This window comes from Pezoporus occidentalis, unplaced genomic scaffold, assembly GCF_034315485.1.
Source record: "Pezoporus occidentalis ecotype Australia unplaced genomic scaffold, CSIRO_AGI_Poc_V1 ctg391, whole genome shotgun sequence".
Classification (NCBI taxonomy): domain Eukaryota; kingdom Metazoa; phylum Chordata; class Aves; order Psittaciformes; family Psittacidae; genus Pezoporus; species Pezoporus occidentalis.
The window spans coordinates 119,791-139,236 of NW_026915715.1; the positions used below are offsets into that span (position 1 = coordinate 119,791).

At 64.0% G+C, this 19,446-nt stretch overlaps 2 protein-coding genes across 4 annotated transcripts; both read left to right on the forward strand.

Moving 5' to 3' along the window:
* The first annotated feature begins 727 nt into the window (after positions 1 to 727).
* TAGLN2 (transgelin 2) lies at positions 728 to 2,880 on the forward strand. Its single transcript, XM_062632607.1, has 4 exons — positions 728 to 1,414; positions 1,492 to 1,666; positions 2,270 to 2,372; positions 2,454 to 2,880. Exons 1-4 carry the CDS (start codon positions 1,235 to 1,237, stop codon positions 2,593 to 2,595), a joined length of 600 nt encoding a protein of 199 aa, XP_062488591.1. The 5' UTR covers positions 728 to 1,234; the 3' UTR covers positions 2,596 to 2,880.
* A 407-nt stretch (positions 2,881 to 3,287) lies between these two features.
* Positions 3,288 to 17,310, forward strand: CFAP45 (cilia and flagella associated protein 45). 3 transcript variants are annotated; one of them, XR_009967395.1, is made up of 14 exons: positions 3,288 to 3,402; positions 3,482 to 3,571; positions 6,885 to 7,012; positions 8,620 to 8,761; positions 9,114 to 9,269; positions 9,387 to 9,565; positions 9,708 to 9,837; positions 9,922 to 10,068; positions 10,155 to 10,268; positions 10,355 to 10,548; positions 10,632 to 10,856; positions 11,807 to 11,885; positions 15,013 to 15,188; positions 17,171 to 17,310. XR_009967395.1 is itself a non-coding variant. In XM_062632608.1 (12 exons), the coding sequence occupies exons 1-12, from the start codon at positions 3,400 to 3,402 to the stop codon at positions 11,934 to 11,936; spliced, it is 1,638 nt and encodes a 545-aa protein (XP_062488592.1). In that variant the 5' UTR covers positions 3,288 to 3,399; the 3' UTR covers positions 11,937 to 11,971. The 3 variants fall into 3 exon arrangements, 1 of the variants encoding a protein (XP_062488592.1); XM_062632608.1 differs by lacking the exons at positions 15,013 to 15,188; positions 17,171 to 17,310 and having other exon boundaries at positions 11,807 to 11,971; XR_009967396.1 differs by lacking the exons at positions 3,288 to 3,402; positions 3,482 to 3,571; positions 6,885 to 7,012 and adding an exon at positions 7,642 to 7,790.
* Positions 17,311 to 19,446: the final 2,136 nt, after the last annotated feature.

Here is a 19,446-nt window from a genome sequence, read left to right on the forward strand (position 1 = left end):
AGGGCACCGGTAGCTCTGCCCTAAACCCGACCCCCCCCGTGCTGCAGAGGGACCCAGAGCGGGACCGCTCCCCCCCCCCCCCCCGGCCCCGGGCTCCCCCCCCCTGCCCGCCCCGCTGGGGGTAACGGCTCCGGGCAGCGTCGGGAAACGCGGCCGCGCCCGCGGGACGGGACCGGGTGCGGCTTCCGGCCCCAGCGCCGCTGCCCCCGGGGGCTGCGGACACCGCGGCGTGGCCCGGGCCGCTGGGGACCAGAAACCGTTGCCGCTGGGGGGGGGGGGTGGACCCTGTCCCCGCCGGGGTCCCGTCCCCGCTGGAACCCGGTGCCCGCTGGGGTCCCCTCCCCATTGCACTGGGGCTCTATGGGGTCCCCATGGTGGCCGTGCCCCGGCAGGGCTGGGCTCTGCTCCCCCCAGCCGTGGGATCCCCTCTCAACGGGCGACCCCCGACCGGGCTCCGACTGCCCCGGTCCCGGTTCCTCTTTGTTTCCCGGCGGCTTTGGCCCCTGTCCGGGCACTCCCCACGCACCCGGGAAGCGGCTCTGTCCCCATAGGGACTGCCCAGGCCCCACGGCAGCGTCGGGAGAGCCACGGGGTGGCCGCGGTGCCGGAGCTCCACAGCGGCTTCACTCGGCCACCGCGGGGGGCTCTGGGTTCAGGCTCCCACCAAACCCAGTCCCGCGGGTGCTCCCGGTGTCAGGGACCCCAAAACCGGGTGCGTGATGGGGTCCGAACAGAGCCGGGTCCCTCCCATGTGGTTGTTGCTGGCTGGGCACCGGGGCTGGCACCCGCAGCATGTGCTCCCGTCCGGCATTCCGGGACCCCCGAACGTCAGGATGCAGGGATGGGATGCGGGAGGTGGTGGGTACCACTGATGGCACTGGCTCCGGTGGCCCCACGGCAAAGATCCGGGTCCATCGGCCCCATGCTCCCGGTGCCAGTCCCGGATGTGGCACCGGGCCCAAGCAAACGGGGCAGCTCCTCAAACAAGCTCTGACCGGTGCTTGCCAAGCCCGCGGGGCTGAGCCGTGGTGATGGATGCTCAGAGCAGGATCCGCGCCCGGAGCACCATGGGGTGGGCACGGAGCAGGAAGCGAGCAGGGCCTGGCATGGGCGATAAAGCTCCATAATGGACACTGAGCCATCGGTGGTCACCATCACCCTGTGCCACCAATGGGGCTGACGGGGGGGGGGTCCGGTCCCTGCAGATTACCCCCCCCCCCGCCCTGCTGTCACCATGGCAAACCGGGGACCATCATACGGGCTGAGCCGGGAGGTGCAGCAGAAGATCGACCGCCAGTACGACCCCGAGCTGGAGCAGATCCTGGTGCGGTGGATCCTGGCACAGTGCGGCAGCGACGTGGCGCAGCCGGCACCGGGTAGGGACGGCTTCCAGCAGTGGCTCAAGGATGGCACCGTGAGTACCCAGGCACTGGGCACTGGAGGGGGGGGGCACCATGGTGCTGGTTGTCACCGGTGTCCCCTCGCCCATAGGTGCTGTGCCGGCTCATCAACAGCCTGCACCCGCGCGGGCAGGGCCCCGTGGCCAAGGTGCAGGCGTCGGCCATGGCCTTCAAGCAGATGGAACAGATCTCGCAGTTCCTGCAAGCGGCCGAGCGCTACGGCATCGCCGCCACCGACATCTTCCAGACCGTGGACCTCTGGGAGGGTGAGCACCAGGATGGGGATGGGGATGGGAAAACAACGGGGATGAGGATGGAAAGGAGACAAGAACGGGGATGGGATAAGGATGAGGATAGGGTTGAGGGTGGGAATGGGGTGAGGATGGGGAAGGGGATGGAGATGCAGATGAGGACAGGGATGGGGATGGGAACTGGGATAAAGACAGAATGGGGATGGGGTTGAGGGTGGGAATGGGGAAGAGGATGGGTTTGGGATAGGGATGGGAATGATGATGGGGTTGGGAGTGGGGTTGAGAATGGAGGATAGGGATGGAAATGGGGATGGGGTTGAGGGTGCGAATGGGGATGAGGATGGGATTGGGATAAGGACAGGATGAGAACAGAAATGGGGATGGGGTTGAGGGTGGGAATGGGGATGGGGATTGGGATAAGGACAGGATGAGAACAGAAATGGGGATGGGGTTGAGGGTGGGAATGGGCATGAGGTTGGGATTGGGATAAGGACAGGAATGATGACAGTGATAGGAATGGGGTTGGGAATGGAGATGGGTATGAGGATAGGGATGGAAACAGGGAAGGAAATGGGGATGAGGATGAGTCCGAAGCCAAGCCTGGCCGCGCCCTTGCAGGGAAGAACATGGCGTGCGTGCAGAGGACCCTGATGAACCTGGGCAGCCTGGCCGTGGCCAAGGGCGATGGGCTCTTCGTGGGAGACCCCAATTGGTTCCCCAAGTAGGTGCTGGGTGCTTGGGGGGGGGTGCTGCAGGACCCAGGGGGGGTCCGGAGGAGGCGCTGACACCGCTGTGCCCGCAGGAAGTCGCAGGAGAACCGACGCGTCTTCTCCGAGGACAAGCTGAAGGAGGGGCAGAGCGTGATCGGGCTGCAGATGGGCACCAACCGCGGCGCCTCGCAGGCCGGCATGACGGGCTATGGCATGCCCCGGCAGATCCTCTGAGCATCCCCCCAACCCCACCGGACCCCAAACTGCCTGTGCCCCCCCCCCAATACAATCCATTGCGGACCAGCCGGGTGCCCCCACCCCGGCCCCCCTCTCTCCCCTCTCCCCCCCCCCCCGGATTCCAGGACCAAAAATTGTTTTTATATTATTATTATTTGGCCGGTGCTGCTGCACCCGCCCCCCCCATAAGTGCCTTTGGGGGGCACAGTGCCCCCCCCCTGCCGCTGCTGTGTTGGGGGGGGCACCCCCCTGCACCCCAATAAACGGCTCCTCTTGTTTCCAGGCTCAATGATTGTGATGGGGAAGGGGTTTGGGGGGGCCCATCACGGCATGAACCCCCCCCGCGGGAAAGGGAGACCCTTATGGGGGGGGGGGCACTAGGACCCCGCGGCCTCGCCGTGCAGCATGGCGGCAGCCAGGCCACGTGGAGGGAGGGGCGGGGTTAGCGGGGAGGGGCGGGGCTGGCGCTGCTCACTCCCTGCCGGGCTCGGAGGGGGGGATTTAAGGGGTGGTTGCGGTGAGTGTGGGGGGGTTGAAGGGGTGGTGTGGGTGTTGAGGGGGTGTCGTGGGTGGGGGGAACACCTCGAGTGCCCCGTGTGCGTGTGCAGGGCGGTGTGTACGCGTAAACACGGTCAGCCGCGCAGAACAACACCCACACACCCCCCCCCCCCCCCGGACACGGAGTGCGCCCTTCCGCCGCCCAGTGCGCACGCTCGGCAGCGCCCCGCGGTTGCCAGGGAACAGGGGTGGGGAAGGGGCGCGTTGCCATGGCGACGGCTGGCGGCCGTCAAGCGGAGCGGGATGGTGAGCGCGGCCTGGCCCGGGCCCGGGGCTCCCCCGGTACCCCCGGTACCAAGGAACCCCCGGTGCCCTCTCCCCGCAGCCCAGCAGCATCCCGGCGCCCCGCGGCCGGTACCGCAGGAAGGCGCAGAGCTCCGCAGCCGAGGATGAGCTGCTGCTCGGGAAGAAGCAGGTAAGAACCCCCCCCCACACACACACACACACAAGGCAGGGCCTCATCCTGCCCCGCTCACCGCACCCCCTCTGTAATCCCTGTTCCTGAAGCTCCCGGGTAAGGAATGCGGCTGCAGCCCCTGGAATTCTGCTGTGGGACCACTCCGGGAAAGCACGGGATTCACTCTGCCTCCCAGGAGCATCCCAAGCCCCGTCCTCGGGGTGGGTTGGTGGTCAGGGAGAGACGGGAGGCTCAGGGCTGCAAGGCGAGGAGCTGGGCTCTAGCACGTGGGATATAAGGATCGATTCTGCCGATGACCCCAAGCTGTGGGGTTCGGTTGATCCGCTGGAGGGAAGGAATGGGATCCAGAGGGACCTCGACTTGTGAGGTGGGCTGGTGCCAACCTCATGGAGTTTAACCATGCCAAGGGCAAGGTCCTGCACCTGGGTGGGAGCAATCCCAGGCACAGCTACAGGTTGGGCAGAGAAGAGATTCAGAGCAGCCCTGAGAAGGACTTGGGGGTGTTGGTTGATGAGAAAATGAACATGAGCTGGGTTCAGGGTGCACTCACAGTCCAGAAACCAACCGTGTCCTGGGCTGCATCCAAAGGAGCGTGACCAGCAGGTCATGGAGGTGATCCTGCCCCTCTGCTCTGCTCTGGTGGGACCTCACCTGGAGCATTGTGTGCAGTTCTGGGGTCCTCAGCATAAAAAGGACGTGGAACTGTTGGAACAAGTCCAGAGGAGGCCACGAGGATGCTCAGGGGCTGGAGCACCTCCTGTATGGAGACAGGCTGAGGAAGTTGGGGCTGTTCAGCCTGGAGAAGAGAAGGCTGCGGGGAGACCTCAGAGCAGCTTCCAGTGTCTGAAGGGGGCCTATAGGGATGCTGGGGAGGGACTCTTCAGTAGGGACTGCAGTGACAGGACAAGGGGTAACAGGTTCAAACTGAAACAGGGGAGGTTTAGATTGGATCTAAGGAGGAAATTCTTTCCTGTGAGGGTGCTGAGGCACTGCAATGGGCTGCCCAGGGAAGCTGTGAATGCTCCATCCCTGACGGTGCTCACGGTCAGGTTGGACGAGGCCTTGGGTGAGATGGTTTAGTGTGAGATGACCCTGCCCATGGCAGGGGGGTTGGAACTGGATGATCTTCAGGTCCTTTCCAACCCAAACTATTCTGTGATTCTATGAAAGGAGCAAGGGCTGGAAGCTTCCAGAGCAGCTCCTGGCCAGCATTCCATAGACTTTCATCAGGGAGCTACGAGATTGGTCCCTTTGGAGAGTCTCTGACCTCTTGGCTGGGTGCCCTGGGCTGAGATAAACAGAGCTCAGCTCCTTCCTCTTGCACTCGGGGAGGGGGGGAAAGCTCCCTCCCCGCAGCAGGACCCGGGTGCACAGGGGCAAGGACGATGGAGTTTGGTTTGTGTGTGTGTGTCCCCCCGCCCCGTTATCACCTCTATGGGTGCTCTCGCTGGGGTTTATGGCCGCGGCTCTCCCCACCCTGCGCAAGATGCAAGGTCCAAGGTTTGCCCTGTCTCACACTGAGCAAACACCTCCAGTTCCCACTGCAGGAGAGACGTTGAGGAGGGGCCAGAGAAGGGCAATGGGGCTGGAGCAGGGCCTGGAGCACAAGTGATGGGGAAGGGGTGAGGGACTTGGGGGGGTTCCGATGGCTCAGGGGGGACCTGATGGCTCCCTACAAGTGCCTGACAGGAGGATGGAGCCAGGAGGGGCTGGGCTCTGCTCCCAAGGGATGGGACAAGAGGAAACGGCCTCAAGCTGCCCCAGGGCAGGGTTAGATGCAGCTGAGGAACAATTCCTGCCCCAAAGGGTGCTCAGGCATTGGAACAGGCTGCCCAGGGCAGGGCTGCAGTCACCGGCCCTGCCAGTGCTCACACACCCTCGGTGCCAAGGGGCAGTGGTGGGAATGGGTGCGCTGGGTGCTTGTCCTTCTTTGTGCCTTTCATTCCCTCCTCTGGACCTTATCGCCTGGAAGGAATCTGCCCACAGAGGCTTTGCCAAACTCCCCCTTTGGCTTTCCAGAGGAGAGGAAGGAAGCGTGCAATGAAGATTACCTCCGCTCCCAGCTGCAGCTTGGGAGCGTTCCCGGCCAGCAAGCCCTGGCCAGGTTTCTGATCAAGCCTTATCTCAGAGGCCTTCAAGGCAGCCTGATTAATCCCTGCGATTAATCCAGGTCTTGTCCAAGGAGTTCTCCTGGCTCCAGGGACAGCGGGCGGGTGGCTGCGGTGGCAGCAGCCCCGTTATCGCTGTTTGCACGGAGGCTTTCAGGGCCAAACCCTTTGGTTCAACACCTCCTGCTCGGGGCCCGGGGTGCTGAGGAGCTGCACCAGTGTCACCGCTTTGGGTGAGCAGCTCCCAGTGCCTAAAGGGGCTCCAGGGAACCTGGAGAGGGGCTCGGGACAAGGGGTCAAGGGGCAGAACAAGGGGAATGGCTTTAACCTGCCCGAGGGGAGACTGAGATGAGCTCTTAGGCAGAAGCTCTTCCCTGGGAGGGTGCTGAGGCGCTGGCACAGGGTGCCCAGAGCTGTGTCTGCCCCAAGGCCAGGTTGGACACAGGGGCTTGGAGCATCCTCCTCCATTGGAAGGGGTCCCTGCCATGCCTTTAGATGAGCTTTAAGCCCCCTTCCCACCCAACCCATCCCAGGATTGCAGGGACTGTTGCCGGCAGCGTTCCCAGGGCACTGTGGGATTTGTTCCAGCAGGAGTTTAAACAGGAATTCCAAGGGAAACCATGTGTCTGCTTCCCACCTCCAACTGGTTCTGGGGGTTCCCTGCCCCGGGCTCAGGGAATCCCCCCCTGCCCTTGGGAAGGGAGCCGGTGACTCTTCACTAGGTGGCAGCCTCAGCCTGAGCAAAGGCACTGGCACCAGTCCCGGCCCTACTGGGAGGACTGGTTTCTGCCCTGTGCTCCTTGCCAGTGACTGCCCTGCAAGGCCGGGCCTGGAGCTCATCCTCGTCCCCCTCCCCACCAGCTCCCAGCGAGCTTGGGCTCCTTTGGGGCCGGTTTCCACCCAGTTCTGCCCTGGTTCCATAGGGCTCAGCAGGATGGAGGTGCCAGGGCTGTGGTTGGGTGAGGGTTTGCCCTGAGCAGGCAGCAATGGGCTCCTCAGCCCCACCGGCTCCGGGTGGGACAGCAACCCCAGTAAACCCAGTGCCGTGGGGTGCGTTTGGTTTCCCCCCCATGTCCCCATCAGCCCTTCAGAGGCCAGAATCCCCTTCCCATGCCCACGCGGCACCGGTTGCGGTGGTGTGTAAGGCTCTTGGAGCCCAGCAGCAGGAGTAAACCCGGAGTAAACCCCATCTTTCCTCGCAGCCCTCGCGCCTCGACAGCCCCATTGTGCTCCTTCGGGATGTGAGGACAGCCCCCAAAGCGCTGTCCCTTGGCAGGTACGAGCCTAAGACCACCCTAATCATCACCAAGGACTTCATCCGGGAGCTCGTGTAAGTCTGGGCCCGAGCAGCAGCTCAGGAGGAGCTTTGGTGGCTCCGATGCGCGGAACTTGGGAATGTTTTGGTGCAGGAGGGATGGGCCCTGCCACAGAGGCACTGAATCATCCTAAAACCCATAAAAGCCCAACATAAACCTCCCCAGAGCAGCCAGAAAAGCGCCTTCTGAGCTCCTCGAGGCCTCCTGCTCCCCGTCACGCATCGGACGCTGCCTCCCACCTCCCAGTCCCAACCTGCCCTGTGGAAGGCAGCAGAGGAGTCCCAGGAGCTCCGTGTTTCCCCGTGGGGCTGCTTTATAAGCCCTTCATCACTGCCCCCCGTTGAAACCTGCAGCACGTAACGAGAGCAGGGCCATTATCCCAGTTCAGGCTCATTGGAAGCTCAGACGCCCTCTTTGCTGCTGTTTGGAGCAAGGTTCATCTTTGCCTCCCGTTCGGACCCTTCCACCCGATGCTCTCCCACCCACCAAGCCCTCAGAGCCGGGATTTGCTTTGGCAGCTGCTTTTGCTCCCTTCCCGGTCCCATCCGACCCCGGTGCCAAAGGCAAGACCCCAATTCCGGCCACGGCAAGCGGAGCTCGATGGAAACAATTTATGCTGGTGCAATTCCTGAAAACCAAGGCCCAGGCATCCCGGGGCTGCTCACCCAAACACGAGGCCGGCCAAGGCAGCGGCCGAATGTGTCACTCCATTTATGAGGGCCGTTGTGAGCATGGGGCCAAGCGTCCTGGAATGCGATGCTGTGATGCAGCCGGGGAGCGCTCATTATGCAGGTATCTGTTCCTATTCACCAGGGTGGATGAAAGGTGACACGCAATAATCATGAGTAAATTCTTAGTCCTGAGCAGCTTCAAAGTGCTCCGTGCATTTGGTTAATGGACGCTCCTCCGCCGCACGCGTCACCATGGTACCTGAGTAATGCACGGAGTCATTAACTCGGGCCAGCTCCCCGTGTTATTATCCACATTTTTACAAGGAGGGAAACGGGGGCACCGGGAGCTTCGGTGATTTCCTCCAAACCACAGCTTGACTCATGGCAGGGTTCATGGCTCGGCGCTGTCCTGGTGGCCCAGCGCTGGCAGGGCAGAGGGTGCCCCGTGTTTGGGCGCTGCTTCCTCCTCTCATCCCAGCTGCATTCCTGGGTGCACAGAGTCAAAGCCAAGCGGCTGCCAAACAGGCTGAGTGGCCCCAAACAGAGGGAAAAGGCACCTTCAGCTCCCCTGGATCAACAGAGGTTTCAAGGCAGCACATGGGAGCAGTGATGGGATGGGGAAAGGTGATTGGGGGGAAGGAGGATTTTCCCAAAGGAAAACTGGGGAAGTCAAGCTGGCCTGAAAGATGTTGGGTATTCTGTTACTGGAGGTTTTGGGGTTTCCAAGGTGAGCGTCCTGTCCCCCTGTGCATCACAGCTTTCCCTTCACTTTCCATTGCCCCCATGACTGGGAGAGCCAGGATCCCACAGCCTGGGTGCTTCCTGCATTGCTCCAGGGTGACTCCCATCCTGGTCCAGGAGCTGCTCCTGGCTTGGGCACCCGGGGAAGGGAACGGGGGGGATCTTTCAGACACTCCCATACCACTGACTGCTCTTTGTCCCCACCCCAGCACCACTGAGGAGAAGCCCCCAGCATCCCTCATCATGACTCCCGAGGATTTCCAGCGCATTAAAGCAGCAGCTCAAGTGCTGACCAAGGAGGAGCGTGAGGCCAAGCTGGCAGCCCTCAAAGCAGCGAAGGAGGCCGCTCTCGTAGGCATTTCCCTCCTCTCCTGCCCTTTTCTGTCCTTCCCCACTTGCTCCTGGGCTCTGGAGGGTGGTTGACACCGGCCTCATGGCCCTGGAGCTCCCACCTCCATCCCTTGGGCACCCATGTTTCGGTGTGCCCGAAGCAGCACCGCTCAGGTCTCTGATCCCCACCAAGCTCCCTGGGTGGGAAGGAGTCCCCAGAGGCTGGGATGAAGCCCCTGTGCTGCCTTTCTGCCAGGACTGGTGTGGGAAGGGGATGCCCCTTGGCTCCATGCCGGGATGCAGGGTCCCTCGAGGCAGGCTCAGCCCGGCTTTGGGCACGAGGGGACAAGCAGGATGAGCTTTGTCCCCTCAGGAGGCATCGAGGCAGCGCAAGGCAGCGGCGGTGCGGAAGCAGACGGGGAAGCTGAACGAGCTGGAGGAGGCGGCGCGGGAGCGGGCCCAGCACGTGCTGCAGCGGGCAAACAGGATGCGCATGGAGCAGGAGGATGAGATCAAGGAGTTCAGTGAGGTGGGGATGACCAAACCCTGGGTGCTGCCCAGTGGGTTCCTCTCCTTTCCCCCCCCTCCTCATCCATGTGTCCGTCCAAGTCCGGCTGGGAGAGCAGGAGACCCGTTGTCCCCGCAGCTGATCCTCGGTGCCAAGTGCCACATGATCCGCGACGCGCAGGTCCTGGAGAAACAGATCATTGCCAAGGAGCTGGCCGAGGAGGAGAAGCGCCTGGACAACATGATGGAGGTGGAGAGGAGAAAGGCCGAGGAGATGCAGGAGGAGCTGGAGCGCAGGCGGAAGCAGGAGCTGATCAGGTCCGTGGAAGGGTTCCTCTTCCCAGGCCTTCGCACCACGGCACCGCGGTGGGACCTGGCAGCACCCGACGCCCGTGGTGGCATTTCCACTTCTGGGAATGGCACAGAGCCAGAGGGAACGTCCTGCTTCCTTCCTTCCCAGAGGGAGACAGGGGCTGGTGAGGCAGATGGAGCAGAACGCGGAGGAGCGGGCTCTGAGGGCCGAGCAGAGGGACCAGGAGGCGCAGGAGATGCTTCAGTACCTGGAGCGGCTGAAGCTGGAGGATCTGAAGGTGCGAGCCCCAGGGAGCAGGAGGGGCTGGGGCTGGGTTTCCGTCGCGTTGGAAAGGGGCTGGGTGCTCACCCTCTGTTCCCAGGACATGGAGCGGAGGCAGGAGCAGCACAGGCAGATCCAGGCTGAGATTAAACGCATCAACACCGAGAACCAGAAGCTCAAGGCGGAGCAGCGGGAGCTGGAGCGGCTGGAGGATGAGCGCGTGCTCGAGTACCAGAGGCAGAAGCTGGTGAGAGGCCTTTGCCACAGGGCCCTGGTGCGGGTGCAGCTGTGGAGGTGCTGCTGGGAGCACCCACGAGGCTCTGACCCATCCAGGAGCGCGAGGCCAAGCTGGAAGCCGAGCAGGAGCAAATCCGCGTGGAGAAGGAGAAGGAGCTGGCGCGGCTCAGAGCCATGCAGGAGAAGGCCCAGGACCACCAGGCAGAGCAAGTGAGCAGCTGCCTCCCTGCTGCCTCCTTCACCCTCCTCATCCTCGCCCCCGTCGTCGTCGTCGTCACCCCTGTCCCCTTGCTCAGGACGCTCTGAGAGCCAAGCGCAGGCAGGAGGCTGCGGAGCGCGAGTGGCGGCGCAAGGAGACGGAGCTGGCACGGCTGAAGGCGGCGGCGGCGGCGCGGCTCGAGCAGAGCCGCCGGGAGCAGATGGCGCAGCGGGAGCACGCCATGGCCGTGCAGGCGCAGCAGGACCGCCACGAGTTCCAGAGGATCCTCCGGTGCGCGGGACGGGGCCCGGCGCTCAGCGGGGGCCGAGCCGGCGCGGGGCCGGCGCCGTCATCGCCGCCGCGTTGTCCCGCAGGGCGCAGCAGGAGCAGATGGAGAAGGAGAAGGCCGAGGAGGAGCGGAAGGCAGCGGAGCGCCAGGCTCACGCCAGGGCCGTGCGGCGCCAGGCGCAGGAGCGGCAGCAGGAGCTGGCGCAGGAGCGAGCGGCCGCCTTCGAGGAGTTCAAGCACCTGCAGGAGGAGGCCCAGCGCCGGCACCAGCGCATCGCCCGCTTCAAGGAGCAGAAGCTGCAGGAGCTCAGGTGATGCCACAGAAGGGCTCAGCACTGGGGCTGGAGCCTGGAGAAGAGAAGGCTCCTGAAGGGGAGACCTCAGAGCAGCTCCAGTGCCTAAAAGGAGCTCCGGGAAACCTGGAGAGGGGCTTTGGACAAGGGCCATCTCTTTATTGCCATCATCCATCTCGGCTCCTGCAGCCACCACGATGGCTTCTGCTGCCCTCGGGGCTGGGCCAGGGTCGGTTTGGGGGTCCCCAGCTCCATCCGATTCCATGGCATTCCCCCTGTGAGCAGCAGGTCCCTGAGGAAAGCTGGAGGAAGGAAGACCCCAAGGAAGAGGAGGGAGCTGAGGGCCACTTCGCGCATCACCCCTGGGGTGCAGGGGACATGGGACACCCATAGCCATTGGGACAGGGCGCAGCACCCCAGGGTGCTCCCCATGGCCGGGGGGGGGGGGGGGCGCATCTAGAAGAGCCTTTTAGAGCTGAAAATGTGGTGCCCCTGCTGCCACATGGAGGAGAGAAGGCTCCTGAAGGGGAGAGCTCAGAGCAGCTCCAGTGCCTAAAGGGGCTGCAGGAAACCTGGAGAGGGGCTTGGGACAAGGGATGCAGGGACAGGCCAAGGGGAATGGCTTTAACCTGCCCGAGGGGAGGCTGAGATGAGCTCTTAGGCAGAAGCTCTTCCCTGGGAGGGTGCTGAGGCGCTGGCCCAGGGTGCCCAGAGAAGCTGTGGCTGCCCCATCCCTGGCAGTGCTCAACAGGGCTTGGAGCAACCTGCTCCAGTGGAAGGGGTCCCTGCCTATGGGTCGAGATGAGCTTTAAGCTCCCTTCCCACCAAAGCATTCTGTGATTCTATGTACTGTGTATCCCTATGGCTTTCCTGGCTTCCCACCACCTCCCAGCTTCCTTTCCATCCTCATCCAAGAGGATCCATTCCGGAGCCCCGGTCCTGACTCTGATGCTTTCTTTCCTCTGCAGAGACTCTGGTGTGCCTGAGAAGTTCTGTGCCCAAGTGCAGCTGAGGGACCAGCACCGAGCGATCGTAGCCTCAGGCCAGGCCCGGCGCGGCGTGGGGCCAGGCTCCACCAAGGGGCTGATGCTTTCTTAGGCTCTTTCCTCCCAGTAGAGATGTTTATGAGCAGACGGTGTCTTTCACCCTTCTCTCACTGGGGGTTTTGGGGTCAGGAGCTGCCCGTGGGGCTGGAGTAGCTCCAAGGCTCATTGCCCAACTCCCAAGCTCACCTCTTGCCCGTCTCCATGGGCAGAGCTCTTGGATGCGCCCATGTCCTTGTCCCCCAACCTTGGGTGTCCCAAAGAGCCAGCCAGGCTCTTCCCCACACCCAGCCCTGCCAGTGCCACCACCTCCCCATCGCATCACCCCCAGGCCCTGTGGCCGTGTCAAAGCACAGAGCATGATGCAAACACTTCACATCCACTCGGCTCTGGGCCCTGGTGCTTCCGAGGGCCGAGGAGTGGCTCTGAGTAATTGTCAGAGCAGCTGAGCAATAACGAGAGCGGCACAAGGGAACGTGCCCGGGGCTCGGAGCCGCCTCCGTGGCCTCTCACCAGCCCTTCCCCGGCTGCTGCGCGGCCCCGGTGCTGGGAGCCGGGCTCCGATCTCCATCCCCGACCGCTCCGGCGGTGCCACCCCCGGTCCTGGCGCTGTCACAGCCCCGGGGGGGGGGGCTCCAAAGCCGCCGCGCACCGGGGTGCAGCATCCCCGAGCCACGGCCCCGGCAGCAGGAACCGGCCCCGCATCGGGGCTGCCCCGGGGCCAACCCGAACTCTGCGGCCCCGAAATCACAGACGCGGCTCAACACGTGCCGGGCCCGGCCCGGAGCCGGCGAGGACCCGGCCGCGGTGAGCTCAGCTCCGGGCCAGGAACTGGAGCAGCTCCTGGCCCCGGGCAGCGTTCGGGGTGGCTGCGCCGGGCGGTGGAGCCGGCCCGGGCGGTCCGGCCTTGGGAAGGGCCAGCGCGGCCGAGCTGCGCCGCGGGGCACGGCACGGGGAGGCGAGGCACGGCGGGGACAGGGACCGCGGCACCCGCAGCAGAGCAGCCGTGTCCCAGAGCAGCCGAGTCCCAGAGCAGCCGAGTTCCAGAGCAGCCGAGCCCCTGCTCTTCCATCCATAGCCAAGCATCCCTGTCCCTTCCATCTGCGGCCAAACGTCCCTGTCCCTTCCATCCATGGCCAAGCATCCCTGTCCCCTCCATTCACAGCCAAGCATCCCTGTCCCCTCCATTCATAGCCAAGCATCCCTGTCCCCTCCATCCATGGCCAAATATTCCTGTCCCCTCCATCCACAGCCAAATATTCCTGTCCCCTCTGTCCATGGCCAAGCATCCCTGTCCCCTTCATTCATAGCCAAGCATCTCTGTCCCCTCCATTCATAGCCAAGCATCTCTGCCCCCTCCATTCACAGCCAAGCATCCCTGTCCCCTCCATCCATGGCCAAGCATCCCTGTCCCCTCCATTCATAGCCAAATATTCCTGTCCCCTCTGTCCATGGCCAAGCATCCCTGTCCCCTCCATTCATAGCCAAATATTCCTGTCCCCTCCATCCATGGCCAAGCATCCCTGTCCCCTTCATTCATAGCCAAGCGTCCCTGTCCCCTCCATCCATAGCCAAATATTCCTGTCCCCTCTGTCCATGGCCAAGCATCCCTGTCCCCTCCATTCATAGCCAAGCATCCCTGTCCCCTCCATCCATGGCCAAGCATCCCTATCCCCTCTATCCATGGCCAAATATTCCTGTCCCCTCTATCCATGGCCAAGCATCCCTGTCCCCTCTATCCATGGCCAAGCATCTCTGTCCCCTCCATCCATGGACAAGCATCCCTGTCCCCTCCGTTCATAGCCAAGCATCTCTGTCCCCTCCATTCATGGACAAGCATCCCTGTCCCCTCCGTTCATAGCCAAGCATCTCTGTCCCCTCCATCCATGGCCAAGCATCCCTGTCACCTCCATCAATGGACAAGCATCTCTGTCCCCTCCATCCATGGGCAAGTTTCTCCGTCCCCTCCATCCGTAGACAAGCACCCCTGTCCCCTTCATCCATGGCCAAGAATCCCTGTCCCCTCCATCCCTGTCTGAGCATCCCTGTCCCCTCCATACATGGCCAAGCATCCCTGTCCCCAATCCCAGCCCTCAGCTCCCAGCTGCTGCACACAGCACTGCACCAGCTACTAAGAAGGAGAAAAATGACTGCTACTGCTGAACCCAGGACACCCTGGTGCTGCCATGCCCCTACATCCCTGTGCCACCACATCCCCACGCCATAGGCTGCGGCCTGGAGTCTCAGCCACATCTCCACACGTATCTCATCAGTGCCACCAACGTCGCCTTGGTGGGTGTCACGGTCCCACATGGCTTCAGCATCCCTGTGGCCACTGGCCAAGGGGCTGGACCAGAAGCGGGATCTGCAGGATCTTAACCCATGGTCAAACCCCACCTTTAACCTCCAATTGCCCCAAATCCTGCCCCAAGACCAAGATCTTTTGGAGAACCTTCACTTTGGCACTTCCGTGCCACCACGATGCTCCCACAGCATCCCCTTTTCCCACCGGGATAACCATCTATGGGGTCCAGCGGCCGGGATGCGCCGGTGTGTCATCCCATCCCGTGTCCCCCCCCCCCCTCATCACTGCATCCCTATGGATGGGCTCCCACACCACGGCCACGGTTAATTAGGGGGTAGGGAGTGGAGCAGGGCGGCAGCGCTCACGCACAGCTTGGAGCCACTCAGTCATCCCAAAGGCATCCTCCCCACAGGGAGGAGCGCCCCGACCCAGCATGTAAAAGCGGCCCCGAGCGGCCCCGCTGCCCCGTCGCCGCGGAGCTGCCGTCTGCTCCCGCTCCTCCTCAGCACCTGCACGGCTGCAGCGTCATGGCAGGGCCCGGCGCCAGCCTGCTCCTGCTCCTGGCTCTCATGCCAGGTACGGCCGGGGCACCCCGGCGCCTGGATCGGCTCCCGCAGGGATGCCATTGAGGATGGAGGGGACCCCAAGGGCGCCGGATGCGCCCCCCGTGGTCAGCAGAGCACCCACCGTGTTGGTGGCATCGAGCAGCCACGTCCCTTTGTCAGCCCCACCAGGATGGGTCCCTGCTCCCCGTGGGTCGGGGGCTGCTGGATGTGGGGCGCTGTGGGTCCGGGTGCCGGTCCGATGGGTGCTGTTCTCTCCCCAGCTCTCCTCCTGGCCGTCAGGATCAACAGCAAGGGCCGGGAGGTGCTGTACCTGGCCAAGGGCGACTCGGTGAAGCTGGGCTGTCCCTATGTGCTCGAACCCGAAGACAACGGTCCCCAGGGCGTGGGCATCGAGTGGATCCAGATCACGCCCGAGCGCACCGGCCCCGAGAACGTGGTGAGTGGCAGCGGTGCCAGCGGCCGCCGTCCCGACGGGCAGGGACGGCTGGGATGGACCAGGAGGGACAGGGATGGACCAGGAGGGACAGGGATGGATCAGGAGGGACAGGGATGGATCAGGGGGGACAGGGATGGACCAGGAGGGACAGGGATGGATCAGGAGGGACAGGGATGGACCAGGAGGGACAGGGATGGATCAGGAGGGACAGGGATGGACCAGAAGGGACAGGGATGGATCAGGAGGGACAGGGATGGACCAGGCAGGACAGGGATGGATCAGGAGGGACAGGGATGGATCAGGAGGGACAGGGATGGATCAGGCAGGACAGGGATAGACCAGGCAGTACAGGGATGGACCAGGAGGGACAGGGATGGACCAGGAGGGACAGGGATGGACCAGGCTGGACAGGGATGGATCAGAAGGGACAGGGATGGACCAGGCAGGACAGGGATGGATCAGGAGGGACAGGGATGGACCAGGCAGGACAGAGATGGATCAGGAGGGACAGGGATGGACCAGGCTGGACAGAGATGGACCAGGAGGGACAGGGATGGATCAGGAGGGACAGGGATGGACCAGGCAGGACAGATGGACCAGGAGGGACAGGGATGGATCAGGCAGGACAGGGATGGACCAGGAGGGACAGGGATGGATCAGGCAGGACAGGGATGGACCAGGAGGGACAGGGATGGATCAGGCAGGACAGGGATGGACCAGGAGGGACAGGGATGGATCAGGAGGGACAGGGATGGATCAGGCAGTACAGGGATGGACCAGGAGGGACAGGGATGGATCAGGCAGGACAGGGATGGACCAGGAGGGACAGGGATGGATCAGGCAGGACAGGGATGGATCAGGCAGTACAGGGATGGACCAGGAGGGACAGGGATGGATCAGGAGGGACAGGGATGGACCAGGAGGGACAGGGATGGACCAGGCAGGACAGGGATGGATGAGGCAGGACAGGGATGGACCAGGCAGGACAGGGATGGACCAGGAGGGACAGGGATGGATCAGGCAGGACAGGGATGGACCAGGCAGGACAGAGATGGACCAGGAGGGACAGGGATGGATCAGGCAGGACAGGGATGGACCAGAAGGGACAGGGATGGATCAGGAGGGACAGGGATGGACCAGGAGGGACAGAGATGGACCAGGAGGGACAGGGATGGACCAGGCAGGACAGAGATGGACCAGGAGGGACAGGGATGGATCAGGCAGGACAGGGATGGACCAGAAGGGACAGGGATGGATGAGGCAGGACAGGGATGGATCAGGAGGGACAGGGATGGACCAGGCAGAACAGGGTTGGTCTGGAAGGACCAGGCAGGGCAGGGAAGGACCAGGCAGAGTCTGACAGAGCCGGGCAGGGCAGGACTGGAAGGGCAGGGAAGGACTGGAGGGGCAGGGATGGACCAGGCGGGACAGGGATGGTCTGGTAGGACCAGGCAGGGCAGGGAAGAACTGGAAGAGCAGGGAAGGACTGGAAGGGCAGGGATGGACCAGGCAGGGCAGGGAAGGACCAGGCAGAGTCTGACAGAGCCGGGCAGGGCAGGGAAGGACTGGAGGGGCAGGGATGGACCAGGCAGGGCAGGGACGGACCTCGAAGGGCAGGGATGGACCTGGTGGGATAGGGATGGACCAGGCAGGACAGGGACGGACCTGGACTGGCAGGGACGGACCAGATGGGATAGGGACGGACCAGGCAGGGCAGGGCTGAAGCTGGAAGGGCAGGGATGAGCCAGGCAGAGCAGGGATGGACCAGGCGGGACAGGGATGGACCTGGAAGGGCAGGAATGGACCTGGAAGGGCAGGAATGGACCAAGTGAGACAGGGATGGACCAGGCAGGGTCCGGCACAGCCGGGCAGGCACCCGGCAGTGCTTTCCCCCCCCCCCCCCAAGCTGCCAGCTTTGGGTTCCCCCTATAGGGACCACCCCTGCTCAGCCCCCCCCTTCCCTTCTTTGATTCCCCCCCCAGTTCCTGTCCTACCAAGACCACCACGTGAACTACGGCAGCGGCTCGGGGCTGCAGGACCGCGTCGCCTTCGTGCAGACCGACCCCAGCCAGCACGACGCCTCCATCCGCCTGGCGGACCTGCAGGTCTCCGACACCGGCACCTACCAGTGCCGCGTGAAGAAGAACACCGTGGCCGTGCACGAAGTCATCGTCACCGTGCAGGGTCAGTGTCGTGTGTGTGTCCCCCCCCCGTTTTCCATGTCCCCTTCCCCGTTGGCTCCATAGTGACCGGGTCCTTGTCCCCACAGAGAAACCGGTTACCCCGCAGTGCTGGACCGAGGGGGAGCAGATCGAGGGCGGCAGCGTCCTGCTGCGGTGCTACAGCCGCGGGGGCACCTCCCCGCTCGCCTACCAATGGGCAAAGCTGGCGGACGGATACGGCGGGGGCCGCCTGCCCTCCGGCACCATCCAAGGTGGGTGCTGTGGGGCTGAGCCCCCTCCATGGCACAGCCCCCGGGGACTCCCATGGGTGCTGTGGGGCTGAGCCCCCTCCATGGCACAGCCCCCGGGGACTCCCATGGGTGCTGTGGGGCTGAGCCCCCTCCATGGCACAGCCCCGGGGGGCTCCCATGGGTGTTGTGGGGCAGAGCCCCCTCCATGGCACAGCCCCGGGGGGCTCCCATGGTGCTGTGGGGCTGAGCCCCCTCCATGGCACAGCCCCGGGGGGCTCCCATGGGTGTTGTGGGGCTGAGCCCCCTCTATGGCACAGCCCCGGGGGGCTCCCATGGGTGCTGTGGGGCTGAGCCCCACTCGTGGCACAACCCAGTGGGGCTCCCATGGGTGCTGGGGATGCTCATGGGTGAGTTCTTATGGGTGCTCATGGCTACGGGGGAGAGGACGCCTGCCCTCTGGCACCCTCCAAGGTGGGTGCTGTGGGGCTGAGCCCCTCCATGGCACAGCCGCGGGGGGCTCCCATGGGTGCGGGGGCTGCTCACGGCTCCTTTGGGTGCTCATGTGTGTTCATGGCCGCGGCTCCCATGGGTGCAGGAGCTGCTCATGGTTCCTTTGGGTGCTCCTTGCTGTACGTACCGCGGCTCCCATGGGTGCAGGGGCTGCTCAGGGTTCCTTTGGGTGCTCCTTGCTGTACGTACCACGGCTCCCATGGGTGCAGGAGCTGCTCAGGGTTCCTTTGGGTGCTCCTGCCTGTATGTACCACGGCTCCCATGGGTGCAGGAGCTGCTCAGGGTTCCTTTGGGTGCTCCTGGCTGTACGTACCACGGCTCTAATGGGTGCAGGGGCTGCTCAGGGTTCCTTTGGGTGCTCCTTGCTGTACGTACCACGGCTCTAATGGGTGCAGGGGCTGCCCATGGTTCCTTTGGGTGCTCCTGGCTGTACGTACCACGGCTCCCATGGGTGCAGGGGCTGCTCAGGGTTCCTTTGGGTGCTCCTGGCTGTACGTACCGCGGCTCCCATGGGTGCAGGGGCTGCTCAGGGTTCCTTTGGGTGCTCCTGGCTGTACGTGCCGCGGCTCCCATGGGTGCAGGGGCTGCTCAGGGTTCCTTTGGGTGCTCCTGGCTGTACGTACCACGGCTCTAATGGGTGCAGTGGCTGCTCAGGGTTCCTTTGGGTGCTCCTGGCTGTACATACCAGGGCTCTAATGGGTGCAGGGGCTGCTCAGGGTTCCTTTGGGTGCTCCTGGCTGTACGTACCACGGCTCTAATGGGTGCAGGGGCTGCTCAGGGTTCCTTTGGGTGCTCCTGGCTGTACGTACCACGGCTCCCATGGGTGCAGAGGCTGCTCAGGGTTCCTTTGGGTGCTCCTGGCTGTACGTGCCACGGCTCCCATGGGTGCAGGGGCTGCTCAGGGTTCCTTTGGGTGCTCCTGCCTGTACGTGCCGCGGCTCCCATGGGTGCAGGGGCTGCTCAGGGTTCCTTTGGGTGCTCCTTGCTGTACGTGCCACGGCTCCCATGGGTGCAGGAGCTGCTCAGGGTTCCTTTGGGTGCTCCTGGCTGCACGTACCGCGGCTCCCATGGGTGCAGGAGCTGCTCATGGCGCCTGTTTGTGCTCACGTCCGGGCCGTGCCCTTCCTTGCCCGTGCCCGGGGGCTCGGGCGCTGACGCCTCCGCCTGTCCCGGCTGCAGGACGAGCTCCCGGGGACCTGTTCATCCGCAGCCTCTCCGAGGCTCACGCCGGCGTCTACCAGTGCCGAGTCACCAACCGCGTGGGGTACTCCGTGTGCCAGCTCAACCTCAGCCCGGCCGCAAGTGAGTGCGGGCCGGGGACACGGGTTGGGAAGC